At 36.7% G+C, this 18,425-nt stretch overlaps 1 protein-coding gene across 1 annotated transcript in view; it reads right to left on the bottom strand.

Annotated features, from left to right (window-relative positions):
• Positions 1–4,725: 4,725 nt before the first annotated feature.
• Positions 4,726–18,425, bottom strand: part of LOC149575450 (red chlorophyll catabolite reductase-like) — a 43,089-nt gene continuing 29,389 nt past the window's right edge. The window contains exon 2 of the mRNA XM_089815201.1: positions 4,726–5,722. Within this exon, the coding sequence (XP_089671327.1) occupies positions 5,108–5,722 (615 nt within the window). The 3' untranslated portion in view covers positions 4,726–5,107. The remainder of the gene's footprint in view (positions 5,723–18,425) is intronic.

Below are 18,425 nucleotides of genomic sequence, written 5' to 3'. Positions count from 1 at the left end.
ATTTAGGACAATGGACTGCTAGTAGATGTTGTTGAAATCATACTATAGAGATCAAGCGAATGAATGATAAGATTTGAAGTTGTTTAAGTGTTTGTTTGTTCAATTGGTACATTTGGACCTTGGATAATTGATGCACCCCCATCTCACTTATTCTAAACATTCTAACATTGCAAGTCCAAAAAATAAACTAATAAAGCACTCACAACACCATCTATCCTCTCATTTCAAAGAAAATATACCTTGCCCAAATTGACCATAGACAAGGCCACTTAACAAAATATAAATTAACATTGAATAAATTGTGTGAATATAGATAGTCCACATCCAAGTTACCTCACTACAACCAAATGAGCCCAATCAGCCCACAACTACATAGCTTGTAGACTCGAAAAGAATGAAACAAACATTAGTAACACACATAATTGAAATATCAAAGAAGATAACTAGTAGATTTTAAGACTTATACACCAAATCACTAGTAGACCCAATTTTCCAAACAAATCCTAATTGAAACATCAAAGAAGATAACTAGTAGATTTTAAGACTTATACACCAAATCACTAGTAGACCCAATTTTCCAAACAAATCCACAACTAAGGACCATAGTCAAGGAACTAAAAAGTATTCCTACAAATCTGCAATTGTCTTCATTTGAAAAAAATTATCCAAGATAGTCCTTTCATGGAGGTTTTGCCTCTTGCTTCCCCATGTATTGGGTTCTTCGATGATAGTATAGCTTGGATTGTTGTTAGTTGAAGTAGGAAATGGTTTCCTTGCTCTAGCTGTAAAACTCCTACTTGATTTGGGGGTGTAAGTTCATCACACCCTTGATCTGGGTTGTTTGAAGTTTTGCTTATGTAATGTAAGTGGCATGTTATGTCGAGTGTGTTGTAAATGGCATATGATGGTCATGTTTCTCAACCCTTGGGGCATTTTTTGTACAAGGTTAATAGTTTTTTTTTTTGGTTATCTAATTGAAAACAATTTCTCACAAATCTACAAAGCATAGGTTTTGTTAACATCCAAAATTTCTTTTTTACAATTTTAAATCCACCAAAACATCTAAGATCAATATAGTCCATATGAAGCAATGTAATATCCCATATCTACACATATATCTCTTGCATCAACAACCATATATAAATATCTCCTCACTAAGAAATCTATAAATCCCCTTGATGTAGGAGCAATTAGGTGACTCCTCGACACCCCCAAGATTAATACATGAACAAAACAACTTATCAAAGAGAGAATGGAAAGAAAACTTGCATAGCAATACATACAAATAGTGGTTATATATGAATATGAATGCAAATGTACAAGGTCGTTTCTTATATAGGCAAGAATATGAGTGAGCACATAAGATGTGCACATATGCATTACTCCTATGTGACAAGGCAACTACCCGTGATGCACAAACATAAATGCATGTACAAATACTAAATGACTTAGATGCTAAAAGTAAATAATAAGATGCGACCTCATTATAACTAACTTCTAGAATGCCACCTAGGATAAGTAACTTAAAATAATGCATACTAATTTAAATGCACCTAAGTAAACATAACATGTGAATAGATTTTAACTAAGAACTAGTAGGGATATAACTTCATTCTCACCAACATGCTCCTTAAGTGCAAATTAGAGAGAAACATTATTATGTAGATGATGCAACACGATATGATGATGGATCCCAAAAACTAGTCCATGTTAGGTACCCATGTGTAAAGAAATTGACCTATCACAAATGGAGAAAACAAGAAAACCTTGTAGGATGACTCCTATCCAAGAAAAGAGAGAACACAAATTTAAATCAAGTGATAGAATGAGTGATGTATAGAGGCATCGACATAAATACCCCCCAAGAACTCCATCCATCATAGAGATACAATTGATGTCCCCATGCTTCACCCACCCTCCCCTTCATGTCCCCCACCAACACCACCACCACCACAATAAGATGGAAAGAGAGAGACTAAGAAGCCCCACCATCTCTTCAAAATGGTAATTGTCTAAAAACATGATTTTATTCATACAAACAACTCGTCTCCCTTAAGAAGAAACAAAATCCAAGTATGAATGTATAAATGTTGATGATGTCTCTAAACAATGCTCATGTATCCTTGTCCATATTGATGATATCACAATCTAATCAAGAACGTGCTCAAATAGTGTAGAAGGTGACAACCATGAATAATATGGAAACATATGTAGATCAAAAGATGAATGAGATAATTGAATCAATCATCAAAGAGGACAGATAATAGCTCACCACAAAGAATCAATACAAGAGGCATTTCCCTGATTATGAGTTAACCTACTATAAAGAACACTAGAATTACTTGGTGGAGCAAACTCTAGAACCCTCAAAAATCAACAATGAAAAGACCAGATACATATTTGTCGAAGCATTGGAGAACTCATAATCAAAGAATTTCATAGGAATCATAATAAGAAAATAGAAGCAAACCCATAGGGCAGGATCAACTAGAAAACTATCAATCTAGCACAACACTAGAGGGTAAGTGCACAAAGAAGGGGACCAAAAAAGGGATCTTAAGATGAGGTTTTTTTATGAAATTAGTAAATTCTAAACTTGAGGAGAAAATCAAGATAGTTTCTCTAAAATTTTGAAAATGCAATAAGAACAAGAGTTGTACTTTGAATCTAGTTTCTAAACTACTAATTTATTTTGAAAATGGTGGAGATTAAGGGCTTCAAACAAGGCGAGCACACAAAGTACTCCTATTTATTTTCAAAAAATATATAACATAGCATCTGGTGTGCTCCCCCTATACTGTCAACTTTCTATTTGAATTCATTAATCGCTTTGATGAGAAGTTAGCTAACATAACTTAGTTTATCTTGGTTTTTTTGACAATTTGTTTTATGAATATACGATTTTCTTTCAAAGTGGACACATCCTGAAAATGTAAAATTTGAATGTGCTCCCCCTAATTATTATTAAAACTAATTGAAAATCAAAATTTATGTTGTTCTAGATGTGTAGAATGGGGTTTAGTTTCTAAATATGTAATTTGTTTTGAAATGTGATAAACTAACCAAAGCCTATGCTTGAAATACCACATGTTAGCTTTTGACCCAAAAAAAATGGACACATTTTCAAAAGAAATTAGAGATGGAAAGTTTAACATAATCGAAATAAAATTAAAATATATTGTTAGTAACAAAGATCTTACAACATCGTGGTATATGATTTTGTCTACACTAAGCCATAGGCAAACCTAATAGGGAGCATAGACGAAAATAGGAGATTTTTTTCTATGTTTTTTGAAAAAACATGTCTTAAGCGTATTATGATTGTCCAAGCTTTTGGTTTGGATGTCCAATGCAAATCCACAGCTAAAGCTTGGTACTTCCCAAGACAGTTAATATGGCACACACCATATATGAAAAATATTGCTCTACATATATTTTGCACCAATATGGCATTGGTCATACTTTTAATATAACTAATTTGTATAATTGTGTCTGTCTCCCAACTTCAATAAAACATATTTTATGATCTCAAGCTATTGTGTGCACCTCTCCATCCACGTTTCATTACCCCCACTCCCTATAGCATCCTCTATTCATCTCAACCCTTTGTGTCTCTCCAATTAGGTCTTTGAAATCTATTACTATGACCAATATGGCATTGGTCATACTTTTAATATAACTAATTTGTATACTTGTGTCTGTCTCACAACTTCAATAAAACATATTTTATGATCTCAAGCTATTGTGTGCACCTCTCCATCCACGTTTCATTACCCCCACTCCCTATAGCATCCTCTATTCATCTCAACCCTTTGTGTCTCTCCAATTAGGTCTTTGAAATCTATTACTCCCTATAAATTTCTCAACAATCTAGTTGTATCTCTCTATCTCCACCTCTCAGCCTCCCCCTTACAACCCTCCATATTGACAAACTCTCTCTCTCTCTATCACCTCCATCTCTCCCACCCCTCTCCCTTCTCTCCTCTCTCCCTCATCTCTCTCCCCCCTCCCCTTCTCTATCACCCTCTTTCTACCCTCACCCTCTCTCACACACACACACATGAGAGATGGGTTCTTGTGAACCACTACTCATGACTCATGGTTCAGTGAATTTGACTCAAAAGCTACACAATTGAATCCTAATAGCAATATCACAATTTGACTTGCTGTGAAATATATCTCCTCTTTATCAGTTTATAAAGTCTTTCTTTCAAATATTTTTGGGAAAATGGAACCAAATTTAAGTTATCATGTAAAACTACAAAAGATTCTTCATCAATAATAACAAAAATGGTCAAAGTGGTGGTATATAAGTACAGTGAGAAAGCTTCAAACTCTCCATAAAGGATTCTTCTGGGTGCAACTCCCAGTAGATTTCGGCAGAATCAAAATCCCTTGGACATGGCAATCTTGCAAAAACAGCTACTGCACAGGCATATTTCAATGGCAGAATTCTGCAATGATTAAAGTCAACCACAACTACCATGAGTAACAATAACCATTAACAACATGGGGATTTGAGTCCATGAATGAGAGCATAAAGGTTCTGGAAAAACTGTGATATAAAATTTAAATCAACAATCATTTTTCATCATCATCATGGATCATGGGATATGATCCACAATGTGGACCTAAACAACATCTACACTGTTTTCCAAAAGCTTTATTCTCTCAACATAGTCTTAGATGAGATTCTCTGGCTAACATCTAACCGAAAGAAAATCATTAATGAAAAACACCAGGAAAAAGGCATTTTAATTTACAGTTAAATACACTAATGTTATGTAATTTGACTCCACGATGAACTAACACCAGGAGAAAGGCATTTTAATTTACAGTAAAATACACTAATGTTATGTAATTTGACTCCATGATGAACTAACTCTTGAAATCATGCATAAACTTCTCAAATACATATACAGGTTTCTCGACTTTTTCCTTCTGTAGAGACTGCAGTCAGTTCAACACCCTGCTTTAGCATCTATGCTAGACCAAACATACCCTAAACAAGGTAATAATTATACACATATTGGCATGGAAATTTTAGCTGATTTATTTCAAGAACCCAGCTGCAGCCTACAAATTTGCAATTTATTATGGAGAAGATTCAAATTCCTTTTCTGAAAGCAGCAACAACACGATCAGTAACATCCTGACCAAAAAGTCTGGGCATGTTAGAACTCAGATCAACTTCTACTCCCTTTGTTTTAATCATGTTATCTCTTTTCAGAAGGAGGTCCTTTTCAAAATCATCCACTGCCCTCCCTCTGGTCGAAATTGCATCCAACCAAATTCTAACCACTTCCTTTGCTGCTGGTTCCACTGCATCCTTGATAATTTTTTCCATGCCATCAACTGTGCCCTCTGTTGATTGCAACTCACTGTTGATCTTAACTAGTATTGCAGTTGGTGAGACAATGCTCCGGACATAGAGAGAGGATGAAACATAAGGTTGTGCCTGCTGATTTTTATACAAGGTTTCCCTTGGTGCATCCAGCTTGGTGTCTTCATAAAACAATTTCAAGTAGTCCGGATCAAGAACTAGATCCTTTCGTGGGAGCAAATCAAGAACAAGAACTAGTGAGTTTTGACCATTCTGAATGAACTCAAAAAGCAGGTGCGGTGCGTCTGTTTGAGTATTGACCATGCCTATAATTGTAGCTATGTTTAGAACTCCAAAAGGAAGTTTACAGTGAAGCCATGAGCCCAGTACAAAGTCAATCTGAAAAATTCAAATCAAGTGTAGATTGTCACTCTACATGAGCTCAACTTTTCAAAACATCGTTTACAAATTGATAGATTCTACCTATCAAAGTTTACTGCCAATTTTACTAGGAAGCAAGCGCTAGTCAAGTTTAGCATGCTGCAACTAATCTAAAATGTTGTAAACAAAATGCTAACTTAAGGAAAAACAATGAGACTGTCTTTTCACAAGCATTTAACCAAGAAGTATAAAGTCACGTTCAATTACACATGAATTTAGCTTACTTTCTAATATCTTTCATATAAAGCATAAACACTATAATATTATTTAAACACTTCTTAATTGGAATAATTTCACTATTAGTAACTGACTTCAAAAAGGCATGTTCATATGTTATTTGAACAATTCATGGTTGTTATGTGTTCAGATCCCCAATTTATGGATCCCTTTTTCAATATAAGATAATAATACTAATATGTAAATGATGATAATACATCTTGGCCAGTCAAGATACAGGGAATCTTTTTCTAAGGCAGGCATAAAGTTTGAACAAGATAAGCATTACACTGGCCAAAGCCCAAGAGGAACAAAAATGGAACGATACTTACTCTTATATGCCAGAATACCAACAGCCTAAGAAACTACCAAAAACACAAAAAGGGAACTAGCTAAATGGATAATATTTATTTGTCCAAAATTTTCCAATTCCAACAGAATAGCAGGAGTTGAAAATGTGGAAAAGATGGATTTGGCATTGCTTACAAGGACTCTAGACAAGAGCTGATTATGCCAGCAGATCCTTTGTCTCCACATACATTGTTAGAGATGTATGATTGTTAGTTTGCATCATTTTGACTTCAGGCCAGTTGGGAGGAAGTGGACAAACTTGAATCCTTGGAATTGCAGCAGAGACTTGTCCTCAGTTTTCTTGGAACAGATTTACAGAGTGATATTGGTGTTACAGAGTGATATCGGTGCCTCACTATGCATTCCTCCTTGGCCCTGTGATTAGCAGCCAGTGAAAACAAATACTTTTCAATGGTATCGATCCTCTTGGTTTGTTACTGGAAAACATTGTAAATAAATAATGCAGTTAATCAAAATTAGAGTAAGTTCATTTGGACCCCATATATTATCAATCTATATTTTGAGAGTTCCATACATGACATCAAGGGCTTAACTGAGGGCTGTACCCTTGCTCATACTTGCACCCAAATTCCTGACATTGATGGCAACCTTCGAATACAAAGGGATTCATCTTTGAATCTGGATAACAACTGTATTCTCTTGAAGCTGGTTGAGCCAATGGATCTCTCCGGAGACATAGTCAACTGTTTGCTATATGAACTCACACAATGACTACATCAATACTTTGAATGCAGATTTGAAGGCCACTCAACAATAGTAGAACGGACAAGGAAAGACACCAAATTCCTGACCTTGATGGCAACCTTTGAATACAAAGGGATTCATCTTTGAATCTGGATAACAACTATATTCTCTTGAAGCTGGTTGAGCCAATGGATCTCTCCGGAGACATAGTCAACTGTTTGCTTTATGAACTCACACAATGACTACATCAATACTTTGAATGCAGATTTGAAGGCCACTCAACAATAGTAGAACGGACAAGGAAAGAGACTCTGAAACACATATAGAGTGACGAATTGAAGATAGAAGTGGGAAATGGTCAAATGTATAGGTTCGGTGTTCTGGGCTAGAGAGGTGAACACATTAATGGGCACAAAATGTTGGGGGTGACATTAGAACATGTAGAGGACCTAACAAATGGAAATTGGAAATTTACAAATAAGGTCAGACTTACATATTTCCATAAGTGCAGTATAGAGGCAAGCATATAAAGTATAACTAATTTTGTAATGTTTCAAATAACTAGTAGTAAATAAAAAGAAAATATGAGAGTGTTTTTTAGAGTAATGACTACTTATTGAAGTCATTTTGAGATAACTACTAGGTAAGATGGTCAAACTGCAGAAAAATAATAAATAATCAAGTCATTACCCATAACTGTACTAATAATTACTCATAAAGGGCTTGTAAAATTTTCTACAGCTATTAGACTATAAGAGAAAAAGAAACAATACTTGTAGGAAAAATAAATAGAAGAAACAAAGCTACTCGGAATAAAAAATCTATTGACTACATTGTGCTATTTCTCATTGATCAATAATGATTACATTATGCATGATTTATATAAATTGAAACCACCTTTAACAGGAGCAAATTACGGTGAAGAGTTTCAGCTATCACCAATCATGCATGAGAAAGAGGAGTGCATCTAAACTAAACAATAGTTCTCCTTATTAGACTTAATGCATGGTAACTAGCTGAGTCCTCCATAAATTACAATGAGAACAGAATGTTAACACCAACATACCCACTTAAGACTAACTGAGGAGAAGAAAAAACTATGAAAGATTTGATGCAGCTCAAAATCTTTTGTGACAAGAAAATTGCAGATATCTGTCAAATGATAACCGCCATAGTGCTAAATAAAGAACCTTTTGAAACCAAGATGATGATCAAGATTAGTCTGCATGAGTGCCCCCAACGACACTACTCGAACAATGAGCAGATGGCAAACAAAGGCAAAACATCTATCATTCAAGGATGCAGATGACACAAGTCTGTACAAGTGACCCTCATGACACTACTCAACCATGCAAGAATAAATTGCTGATTGAAAATGCAGGTGCCAAATGTCCATAAATCTGATCAACTGTGGAATCAAAGAAGCATTCGCACAAAGAAGCATGGCATATCCACAAAAACGGTGCATCACTAGAGAGAAAAAGAAGACAGAACACATGCGAAGAGAGTGTGACCTTGACCTTTCTCTGATGTAGAATTGGGTCCAACCTCTAATGCCATGACTTTTCGATGCAAGCCTCTGCTTGTGGGCCTAAGCAGAATCAATGGCTTCCATTCGAAATAATTGTATGGAATATGAAAAGCGAAAATTGGAAATTCCATTCTGACCAACAAATCTGATCTTCAATACCTACAACAAAAAATAATTCTATTTCCTAGCAACCATGCTCTGATAGCATGTGAAATTTTCTACAGCTATAAGATCTAGCTGAGAGAAAAAACAAATACTTGTAGGAAAAATAAGTAGATGAAACAAAGCTACCCAGAATAAAAAATCTATTGACTACATTGTGCTCTCTCATTGATCAATAATGATTACATTATGCATGATTTATACAAATTGAAACCACCTTTAACAGGAGCAAATTACGGTGAAGAGTTTCAATTATCACCAATCATGCATGAGAAAGTGGAGTGCATCTAAACTACACAATAGTTCTCTGTAATAGATATAATAGATGGTAATTGGTTGAGTCCTTCGTAAATTACGATGAGAACAAAATGTTAACACCAACAAGGCTGGGGGTACTTGCTCCAGGTTAACTTTATGTTTGATCCCTATCAGAATTGAAGAGTACTCTCCTTGAGTCCTCACAAACCAAAATACAAAGCAACAATAGAGAAATAAACAGAAAATGCAAGAAAGAAAGGCTAGCTTTCTATTAACCCAATGAAAGGAGAATTATGGCATTCAAAAACCTTACATGCTACGGCAGCATGGGCTCAAATCATCACAAAGAAAATGAACTCACTAAGAAAACCCTACAGTTTGGAACCACAATCTATACTGATGGAATTGTCCCTGTAAACCTTGGTTCACCTCCTTATGGAGCACCTAGGAATGCCTTAGAATGTTCTAGAAAGTGTAAATTTTTCTTCCTTTGGTGCCCAATGGTCCAGCAATTCATTTTCCCACCCAGGCTGATTTTTCATTGGAACTTCAGTTTTTGTGGCACAACTTCCGAGAACTGTCACTTATGACTCAGGCATTTGATTTTCTATTATAACCTATCATTGGAAAGCTCGTGAAGAGATCTATAATGCCATGCAACTAAAGATATATTTGTCCAATTCTCAAACATTTCTAGGGACTATAACGTCCTCAATTTTGAGTTTTAAGCTTCATTGAAGAAATTTCTCAAGACAAAAACTTTAAAGTTTAATGTGATATCGCCTATCTAGACTACAGTTGAATGTTAAAATATTATAATAGAATTAAAATAAATAAATGAATCAATACAAAATATAATATGATAATACATTATTAATATAAAATATATTATTCATACAATATTAATATAATATGTAACAATAATAATAAAACAATATAATAAATATTATAAATAAATATATTAAATCATTGTCGATCTAGAAGCGATTGACAAATAAATATTATAAATAAATATAGTAATCAATTAAAGAATTGCTAATAATATAAACAATGTGATATTAATATCAGGATTTAACTGTGTGATTTTGAGTCAAACTCATTGACCCATGTTTCATGAGTAGTGATTCAACATGAATCCATCTCTCATGAGAATAAATGGAACACTTAGCACTCATTGGATCTAGGTGATGCTCACAGGGGTGAAGCACCGAGACTTCTTGGGAGGTCACCCATCCCAGTACTACTCCAGCCTGTGCGCGCTTAACTACGGAGTTTCCTCCATGGTTAAACCCAAAGCTTGCAACCCCATTTGTAAAACCTTCACCAAGTGTTGTGCCTCTATGAACCATTCATTAGAAAGCCCCTTAAGCTCATCAATTGATAAGTAGGAGATAATTTCCACAGCTAGTCAAATTGTGATATTAATATCAGGATTTAACTGTGTGATTTTGAGTCAAATTCATTGACCCATGTTTCATGAGTAGTGATTCAACATGAATCCATCTCTCATGAGAATAAATGGAAGTCCTAGTGCTTCACCCCTGTGAGCATCACCTAGATCCAATGAGTGCTAAGTGTTCCATTTATTCTCATGAGAGATGGATTCATGTTGAATCACTACTCATGAAACATGGGTCAATGAATTTGACTCAAAATCACACAATTAAATCCTGATATTAATATCACAATTTGACTAGCTGTGGAAATTATCTCCTACTTATCAATTGATGAGCTTAAGGGGCTTTCTAATGAATGGTTCATAAGGCACAACACTTGGTGAAGGTTTTGCAAATGGGGTTGCAAGCTTTGGGTTTAACCATGGAGGAAACTCCGTAGTTAAGCGCGCTCAGGTTGGAGTAGTACTGGGATGGGTGACCTCCCAAGAAGTCTCGGTGCTTCACCCCTATGAGCATCACCTAGATCCAATGAGTGCTAAGTGTTCCATTTATTCTCATGAGAGATGGATTCATGTTGAATCACTACTCATGAAACATGGGTCAATGAGTTTGACTCAAAATCACACAGTTAAATCCTGATATTAATATCACAATTTGACTAGCCGTGGAAATTATCTCCTACTTATCAATATCAACAATGGTTATTACTAATATGTCGATCAAGGAAATTGGAGTTACCACGGCCAGTAACAGGAACATCTCAAGGTCAGATTGATCAGCAAACTATTATGATAATTGTGGGTCACCAAATAATACTCAATGCATTGGCATAACACGATCCATGCCTGAGATATCAATGAAAAATTAACGAATATACTCACCTTGAGCAGTGATCATTATTAGTTATGGCATGATAATTGGCGATTGGTAAACAACTTGTACTTGACCACTGAATCCAGTCATATAAGATTAATTAGATACTAGTTACACTAGTAATGCCATGTCAAAACAATGATTCCATTAAGAGGTGAAAGGGGTGTCATGTGTGTGACCCCTCATGGATGAATGGATGCGTCTCATTCATGTAGAGATTGTAGAGAAGAATAGGAACTACAGTTTTAGGGGGGGAAATAACATGGAATACCTTTTATCCCTCATTTTTGTTCACATTTGGAAGATACAATATTCATCCCACATTCTACATCTACAATCAGCAACCATAGTCATCAGATAGTCCATTTTTTGAAGCAACTATAACAAATTACAAGTTGCCTTTCATATCCTGTCAACGAATATTACAAGACTTGCATTTATAATCAAATTGCAGGTCACTATAAAAACGGTCACAATAAAAACATACCACTGATGCAGTGCATTGTTCCATGACTCTCCGGAGTGGGACAAGCATCCTGGGTCGACGAGTCAGGTCAGCCCTACCAGTCCAAGTCAGTGAACCGGGTCATCCCTGCCAGTTCCAATATATGATAGCAAAAGGGTGAAGGCAAGGGTAAATCTTCATAAAAATTTCAAGGGTTTTGCCACTTTGTCAAGTCACTACCGAGTCCAAGTCGGTTCACGAGTCAAGTTACCCTTGCCGAGTCAAGGTCGAATCCGAATCTGGGGACTTTGATGGAGTGAGATCCTCAAATATAACAGAATCTCTTAATATAAGTATATAATCACTCCAAATATCCGAAAGTCTACATTTATTACTTTGGGAAGTTGTAGATCTATGCTACGACACATATCACATTGCATATAGCATTTTGGGGATATAAGTTTATATAGTCAATACATGTGGAGGATCATATCATAATTAATGTTTGTTGTTAATCTCTTCATGGTCAAATTCACAAAATAAGAATAATAACCATATATAGTTTACACTGCACATTCAACACACTCAATTGTGAAGAATAAAGAATTGTGAGCAAGTAAGATAGAAAAAGAAATTTCGTGCAATTTGAAAATAAGGGCAAATTGTACGAAATCCCATAAGGGGGAGGGTGGTGGTGGACATTACTTTTAATATCTTTCAAATGGTGTAGGATATCAAGATGATTCTTTCACTAACCACTTTTTTTCAACTTTGGTCCTTTGGGTCTATATTCATGTTCGTGTGAACCCGAATGGGCTTTGCTAAAAATAGCAAGCGAAAAGTTTTGGTTGTTTCAAGCTTCTAATTGTCCTACACCTTAAGTGTCATCATGGACTCCAAATCAACTAAAGAAAAATATAGAACAAAAGGAAGATACAATATTTTTGGGTCATGCAAGATTGCCCTTACACCACTAAATGCTCCTGCCTTAAGATGTAATGTCCCCTATTGGATCTTTACTTGATTACCCTAAAATGTCAAACTAGGGTTTTGCTTTCGCTTGGAGATGGCAATTTACTTAGCCAATGTAATGTTCCCTACGAGGAAGCTGCCCATTCCCAACGATTAACATATATCGCTATGCATTTAAATCAAAAACAATGAAATGATTCAAAATACATTTGGCAGTTAACAAACTTAAGCCCCGTTCCTTACTTCTCTCCTAAACATCAACCCTAAGGAGGATGGAGATTTTCTTGTCTAGGGTGTTTGACACCAATTTACAAGTAGCCTCCCTCAAGGTATTGGGAATGCATGTACATACCCATCTCGGGACTTTTTCCTCAAGGCATTGGGAATGCATGTCCTTACCCATCTTGAGACTCACCTACCTTGTGACGATTTACTCTACCTCTCCCTACACAACACCAGCCTACTTCTTAAGAGGCTATAGTGATTGATTAAGGATTAGGTGATGAGTGTGCTACTATCTCTCATATTATATAAATATATGTGTGTGCACTGTGTACAACATGAAAAGGGGATCACATTAAAGGGTTATTTTCCCTAATTCATACAGCACATTGGAATACAAAACCACCTCAAGACAAATATGATTAACATCACTTGAAAGATGTCAATGCAATGTTCGTGCTAGAGGGTTTTTATTCCTTCGTCGCTTAGAATTGAGAATGAGATAGATGATAGTGATATGCAAAAGACTAAATAAGGACAAATTTGATCTAATCAAACTAAGAAAATGGATGTAAAAGGGAATGGGGAAGATTATGAATGCACCTAGATATAAATAGAAGATGTGGGTTTCAGACCCAAATTCCCAACTATCAGAATCCCAAAATGAGTTGTAACTGCAGATCTGAAACTTGGAGGTTGTAACTTGGTTTCCTACCAAATATAGGATCAGAATGCATGGGACATGTCGCCAATGCTGTCATGTACCCAAGGACATATCACTAATGTCATCATGTACCTTGGGTTTTGGTCAAAAATTCACAAGAGTGCTTTGTCCGGTCCCGATCTTCCCAAATTTTATCCGACAACTCTAGAACCTGTTTTTGCACATAGAAAAACAGGGACAAAAGTTTGCTGAAGGGGTTTTACCTTAGTCAAAAACCTCTTTAGAAATCAACTTCAAAAATGAAAGTAAATTGCCTAGTAGAAACTAAAGCCGAATTGTAACTCACCTTATACCATGATGATGTGATGCCTCTTTGGATGTGATCACAAATGTTGATGCAATAGCTTGATCCAAAAGGAAATCATGAAAGAAATGTCTTGTAGTTCTCCACAATGCTCCATGAAGAAGGTGAAGAATGCTTGGAAGGATTAAAGATTTGATTGCTTGAAGACCTTGATATTGCTCTTGAAATAAAGGTTAACCTAGAGTTTCGAAGAAATTGAGCCAATATAGAGCTTGTAATGTTAATCTAAAGGTTCAATAAGTGTTAGGAGAGCCTGAAATCAATGTGGGAACCCCTACATACAAAAAAGGGGATAATCTGAGCCCCTAATTAAGGGTACTTACTTTTTAGGATGGTACAGTTAGCCCCCACTTCAACGGGAGTATGAGTCCACCTCATGGTCACAGCAAAGTAGAGAAAAGAGAGAAAACATGAAGATCTTGGGAAAACTGCAAGGAGATAAGATCTTGATAAGTTTAAGGGCACAAAACCCCAAACCAAGGATCTTAACTTGTGCAATCATATGCAACAACACAAAAAACAACAACAAAAGCCTAAAGCTTACTAAGATTTCAAGTCAACTAATTAAAGAGACCATGCCAAAAAAAATGTCTAAAGCACTAGCTTCATGCTGGGAAAGCTATTGCAAAAGCACAAATGGTCACCTGAAAAAGGAAAGAGCACACATCAAAGATAAGACTCCATGGATCAAATAATAGCAAGGTGTGTTATGCTATGGAACCATGAAAGAGAAAATTAAGACAACCATGGATGACATGGGATAGTCAGTTGTTCTGCACTAGCTGATCCATGAGAGGGAAGAGAGGAGGAAATGGTCTAGCAAAGTGTGTTCTGCTAGTTCCACCCATCAAAGAGAATCTAACTAGAGGGCTGATGGTCTAGTGCATGCTAGTCAGATCATAAAAAATGATATAAATAAGGGTCTGAATGGTATACCATATTGTGTTATTCTAATCAACCCATGAAAAGGATAGGTCAAAGGGTCTAGCAAATTGTGTTATGCTAGTTCAACCAATCCTAGGGATAACCAAGGAAAGCATTGTATCCAAGGGAATCTGCCAAAAATGTATAAAGGAGAGTGATCAGGCCCTAGCAAGTTGTATAATGCTAGTGTACTTTCCCTGAAATGCTTAAGAAAACAATTTTTTTGCAAAAAGGAGGCCATATATGCACCCCCCTCAAGATGGACAAAGAGGAATATTTTGACATTTTAAGGAAAAGAGAAACAAGAATAAAGCACCTTTACCACAAAGGAGGTATCCAAAAGAAACAACCAATCTGAGCCAAAGAGGTCATAGCTCCTATGAGATCAGGGTAGGGACGAATGCAAAGAGACACCATGCAACAAGTGTAAAGGGATCCTTTTGAAGGATGTTGAAAAGAGATCTAGAGTAAGAAGAGACGATCCCACACCTTCCTCATTACGAGGAAAAGGATTCTTGAGGAAGGATGACACACTTTTAGCCCCCAAGGTAAACAATTTGTTTGCCTTGGCTACCCAATTGCGAACAATGAAAAGGTTATGACCAAGGGTGCATATTTCTTGTATAAGAGAGAATCCCTAGTGTAAAAAAACAATTCCAGTAAAGATTGGATATCATAAGATTAAAAATGCGGCTTAACCAAGGGAAAAGTGGATCCTTAGAGAGGATGGGGTACTCTGATATACAATTCTTGCTCCCAAGTATGGAGACAAGAATAAGTAGAAAGAGGACCTATTATGTAACTCACAAAGCATGATCGCACTTAAAAATTGTACTGCCATGCATGACAATGAGCCCCCAAATGATAGACTAATAATATCACAGTGTGAAGCAAAATATTAGGAACTTAAATGTTATTTAAAGAGATCACAATTGAAAATTAATTCATTGTGGCACGTTATTTATATGATATTATTATCAATGAGTTTTTGCATTTTACAATGCAAGGCTTGACATTAGTATAGTGGTCATGATATCGGTGATACATGCAAAAAGGGAAGTTCACAATATCTTGACTATGCTTCTTTTTCTATTTAGGTCCAGCAACCAACTTGGCATGAAGAACATTTAGCAAAATGATTTCTTGATTCAAGTTAGATATAGATAAGAGATTAGATAAATTTATTAATGTCCAACACGAGACCACAAATGGATCTAAGGGACTGAAGAGAGTACAACAGGGTCGCAACTAGTAGCAGGAACACCAAACGGTGTCCATGGAAAGAACAAAATAGGAAAGCAAAAAACAAGGAGACAAAACAAGCGGCAAGAAGAGCCTAAGTACTTCCCACATGTGAGAAATACCCAAGAACCAAAGGATAAGGCCTAAGGCAAAGGCAAGCACTAGTCCTAGGCTGCCTCAAGGAACTATTAGAGGTAGGGTGGAGCTAGCAAGTGTACCCACTATGAGGTCTCATGGATTTGGTGTGGCTTGGAGAAGCAGAGTAAAGACCGAACGACCTCTTCATCCCCTAGGTAGGAGAGACAGGAGTGAAGGAGGTGATGAGCTAGACGGAGTCCCATCTCAAAGGGCAATGAGACTTAAGAATGTGAACATGAAGCCGCATGGCTTCTTACAGATAAAGTGCGAGGTACCACTGGTTGGTGTATCTGAAAAAAGATGATAGGCTCCTGCATCCTCTAAACAAGCAGTAGAATCTCCCCCTGACCTCATAGTAAATCGAGAAATGAAAAAACAAAAAGTGTCTCGGACTCCACCTCCCCAAGAGAGTAGAGGCAGAAAATCCTGTCATCCTTGGCAATTTGATGGTCTATCTAAATGCGAAACTAGTGCAAACCCACCTTGAAAGAGCCCAAACAGATATGAAGGGCATGGGTCAAGCGGCAAGTGAGGTACCAAGGGCGAACAATGGTCTCATCCTGACTATACTTGTAGTGCTCAGCGTAAAAGACCATCGTTGACTGGAGACCTCCCAAGAGTTTATCCAAGACATGATAATGTATAGTTTGTAGATATCTGCCCTAAAGATCCCATTCAAATCCTCATGAGTCTCAAATCTTTGTTACACAAATCCTAAACTGATGCAGAAGCATTCTAGAGTTGTTAGCAATCCTGCATGTGGGAGGGATTTTGGCTAGGAGTTGTGGACTCGGTCACCAAAAGAGTGGTGCTCAGTCATTATTGGATGTAGTTTTGGCCGAGGTGCTCAATCATTGAAGGGTTCAGTCATTGAAGGGGCTCGGCATCTTCTATTTCTCGACACATTGTTGTGCTCGGCATGTATTGGTTGCTTAGCACCTATGGAACTCGAAAATGCTTGTGGGAGCTCAGCAGCGCTTGTGGTCTTGCTAACGCTCAGCAATATGGCTTGCGGGATGGAGTTCTTACGCATTTCCTTGAATGATTTGGTGTATTTAATGCATGTAGTGTGTGATCGTGACGTGGATCGATTTGGGAGTTTGTGTGGACCTATTTGGGTCTTGGTTGTCTCTCCTATGTGCATTTGATTTGTGTTGTAAGCCTTCTAAGGCATTTTTGCATTTAATATCTATTGGAGACTGACTTGTGGCTCAACATGTACTTAATGTAAGGTTTTATTTAATTTGTAGCTTACTAGGCCAACTTGTGGCTTAGTTGGGTATAAGTAAGGGGGTCTTGTGGAGTCTTTAGGCATTATGATTAATCTAGCTTGGGCAAGGCGATGAAGTGTAGGAGCGAACTTTAAGAAGGGCTAGTAGCTAAGGCTTGGTAAACCAGGAGATTGCTTGGTGGGCTTGTGAGCACAAGTTGAGATTTCCTTGAGGTTTTCTACCAGAGTGTGGATTTGGACTAGCTAGGATTGGCGTGGAGTTGGATCTTGAGAGATCTTGTTGAACTATTTTGTAATTGCTTTTGTATTTGGCCCTAACCCAGAAGGCCTTATAGGAGAGCATATTACATGTAAAAAGTTGATTTATGGATAAAGAGTTGTGATTTGCTATTAGATCTTGCATTCTTGTTGTGTTTCAATTGTGTTGTTATTTGTTGGGGACTAGGACATCTCCTTTGGGGATTCTCCTGCCTTGCATTGTATCATAAACTATGTTGGAGATTGTGAGATGAATTGTTTTGAAAATTAGGAGGGACAAATGACACACTAGGCCCTCTAAATAGTCTCGTGTTGAAAGTAGCAACTTCATGTTTCTCGCAAAAGATAGTGTGAAGTCTAATGACCCCCAATCATCTTCCAAAATGGAACTTGTAGGAAAAGAAGTATCTTTAAGGGGAGAAGATGTTTTTTGTTTAAATGGTGCAAGAATAGATGGAGAATCAGATTTAGTTTGTAAGCAATTTTGGCTCTTATCATCAACAACAAGGGTAATATCGGATGTTATAGATGAACTTCACTTTGCAATGAAGTGTTGAAGGAACAACATACATAGCATGTAATCATGGTCTTCCTAAGAGAAGGTTATAATTAAGAACATTGGGCATCACATGAACAGGCGTGGGTAAAATAACAAGACCTACTTTAATTGAAAAAGTGATAATACCCAAGGCTTGTTCAACAATTTAG

This window comes from Cupressus sempervirens, chromosome 2, assembly GCF_028749045.1.
Source record: "Cupressus sempervirens isolate cs-2001-9-10 chromosome 2, ASM2874904v1, whole genome shotgun sequence".
NCBI classification, from domain to species: Eukaryota; Viridiplantae; Streptophyta; class Pinopsida; order Cupressales; family Cupressaceae; genus Cupressus; species Cupressus sempervirens.
Note: the sequence above shows the minus strand (reverse complement) of the source record. Positions and strands in the feature narration are given on the sequence as shown.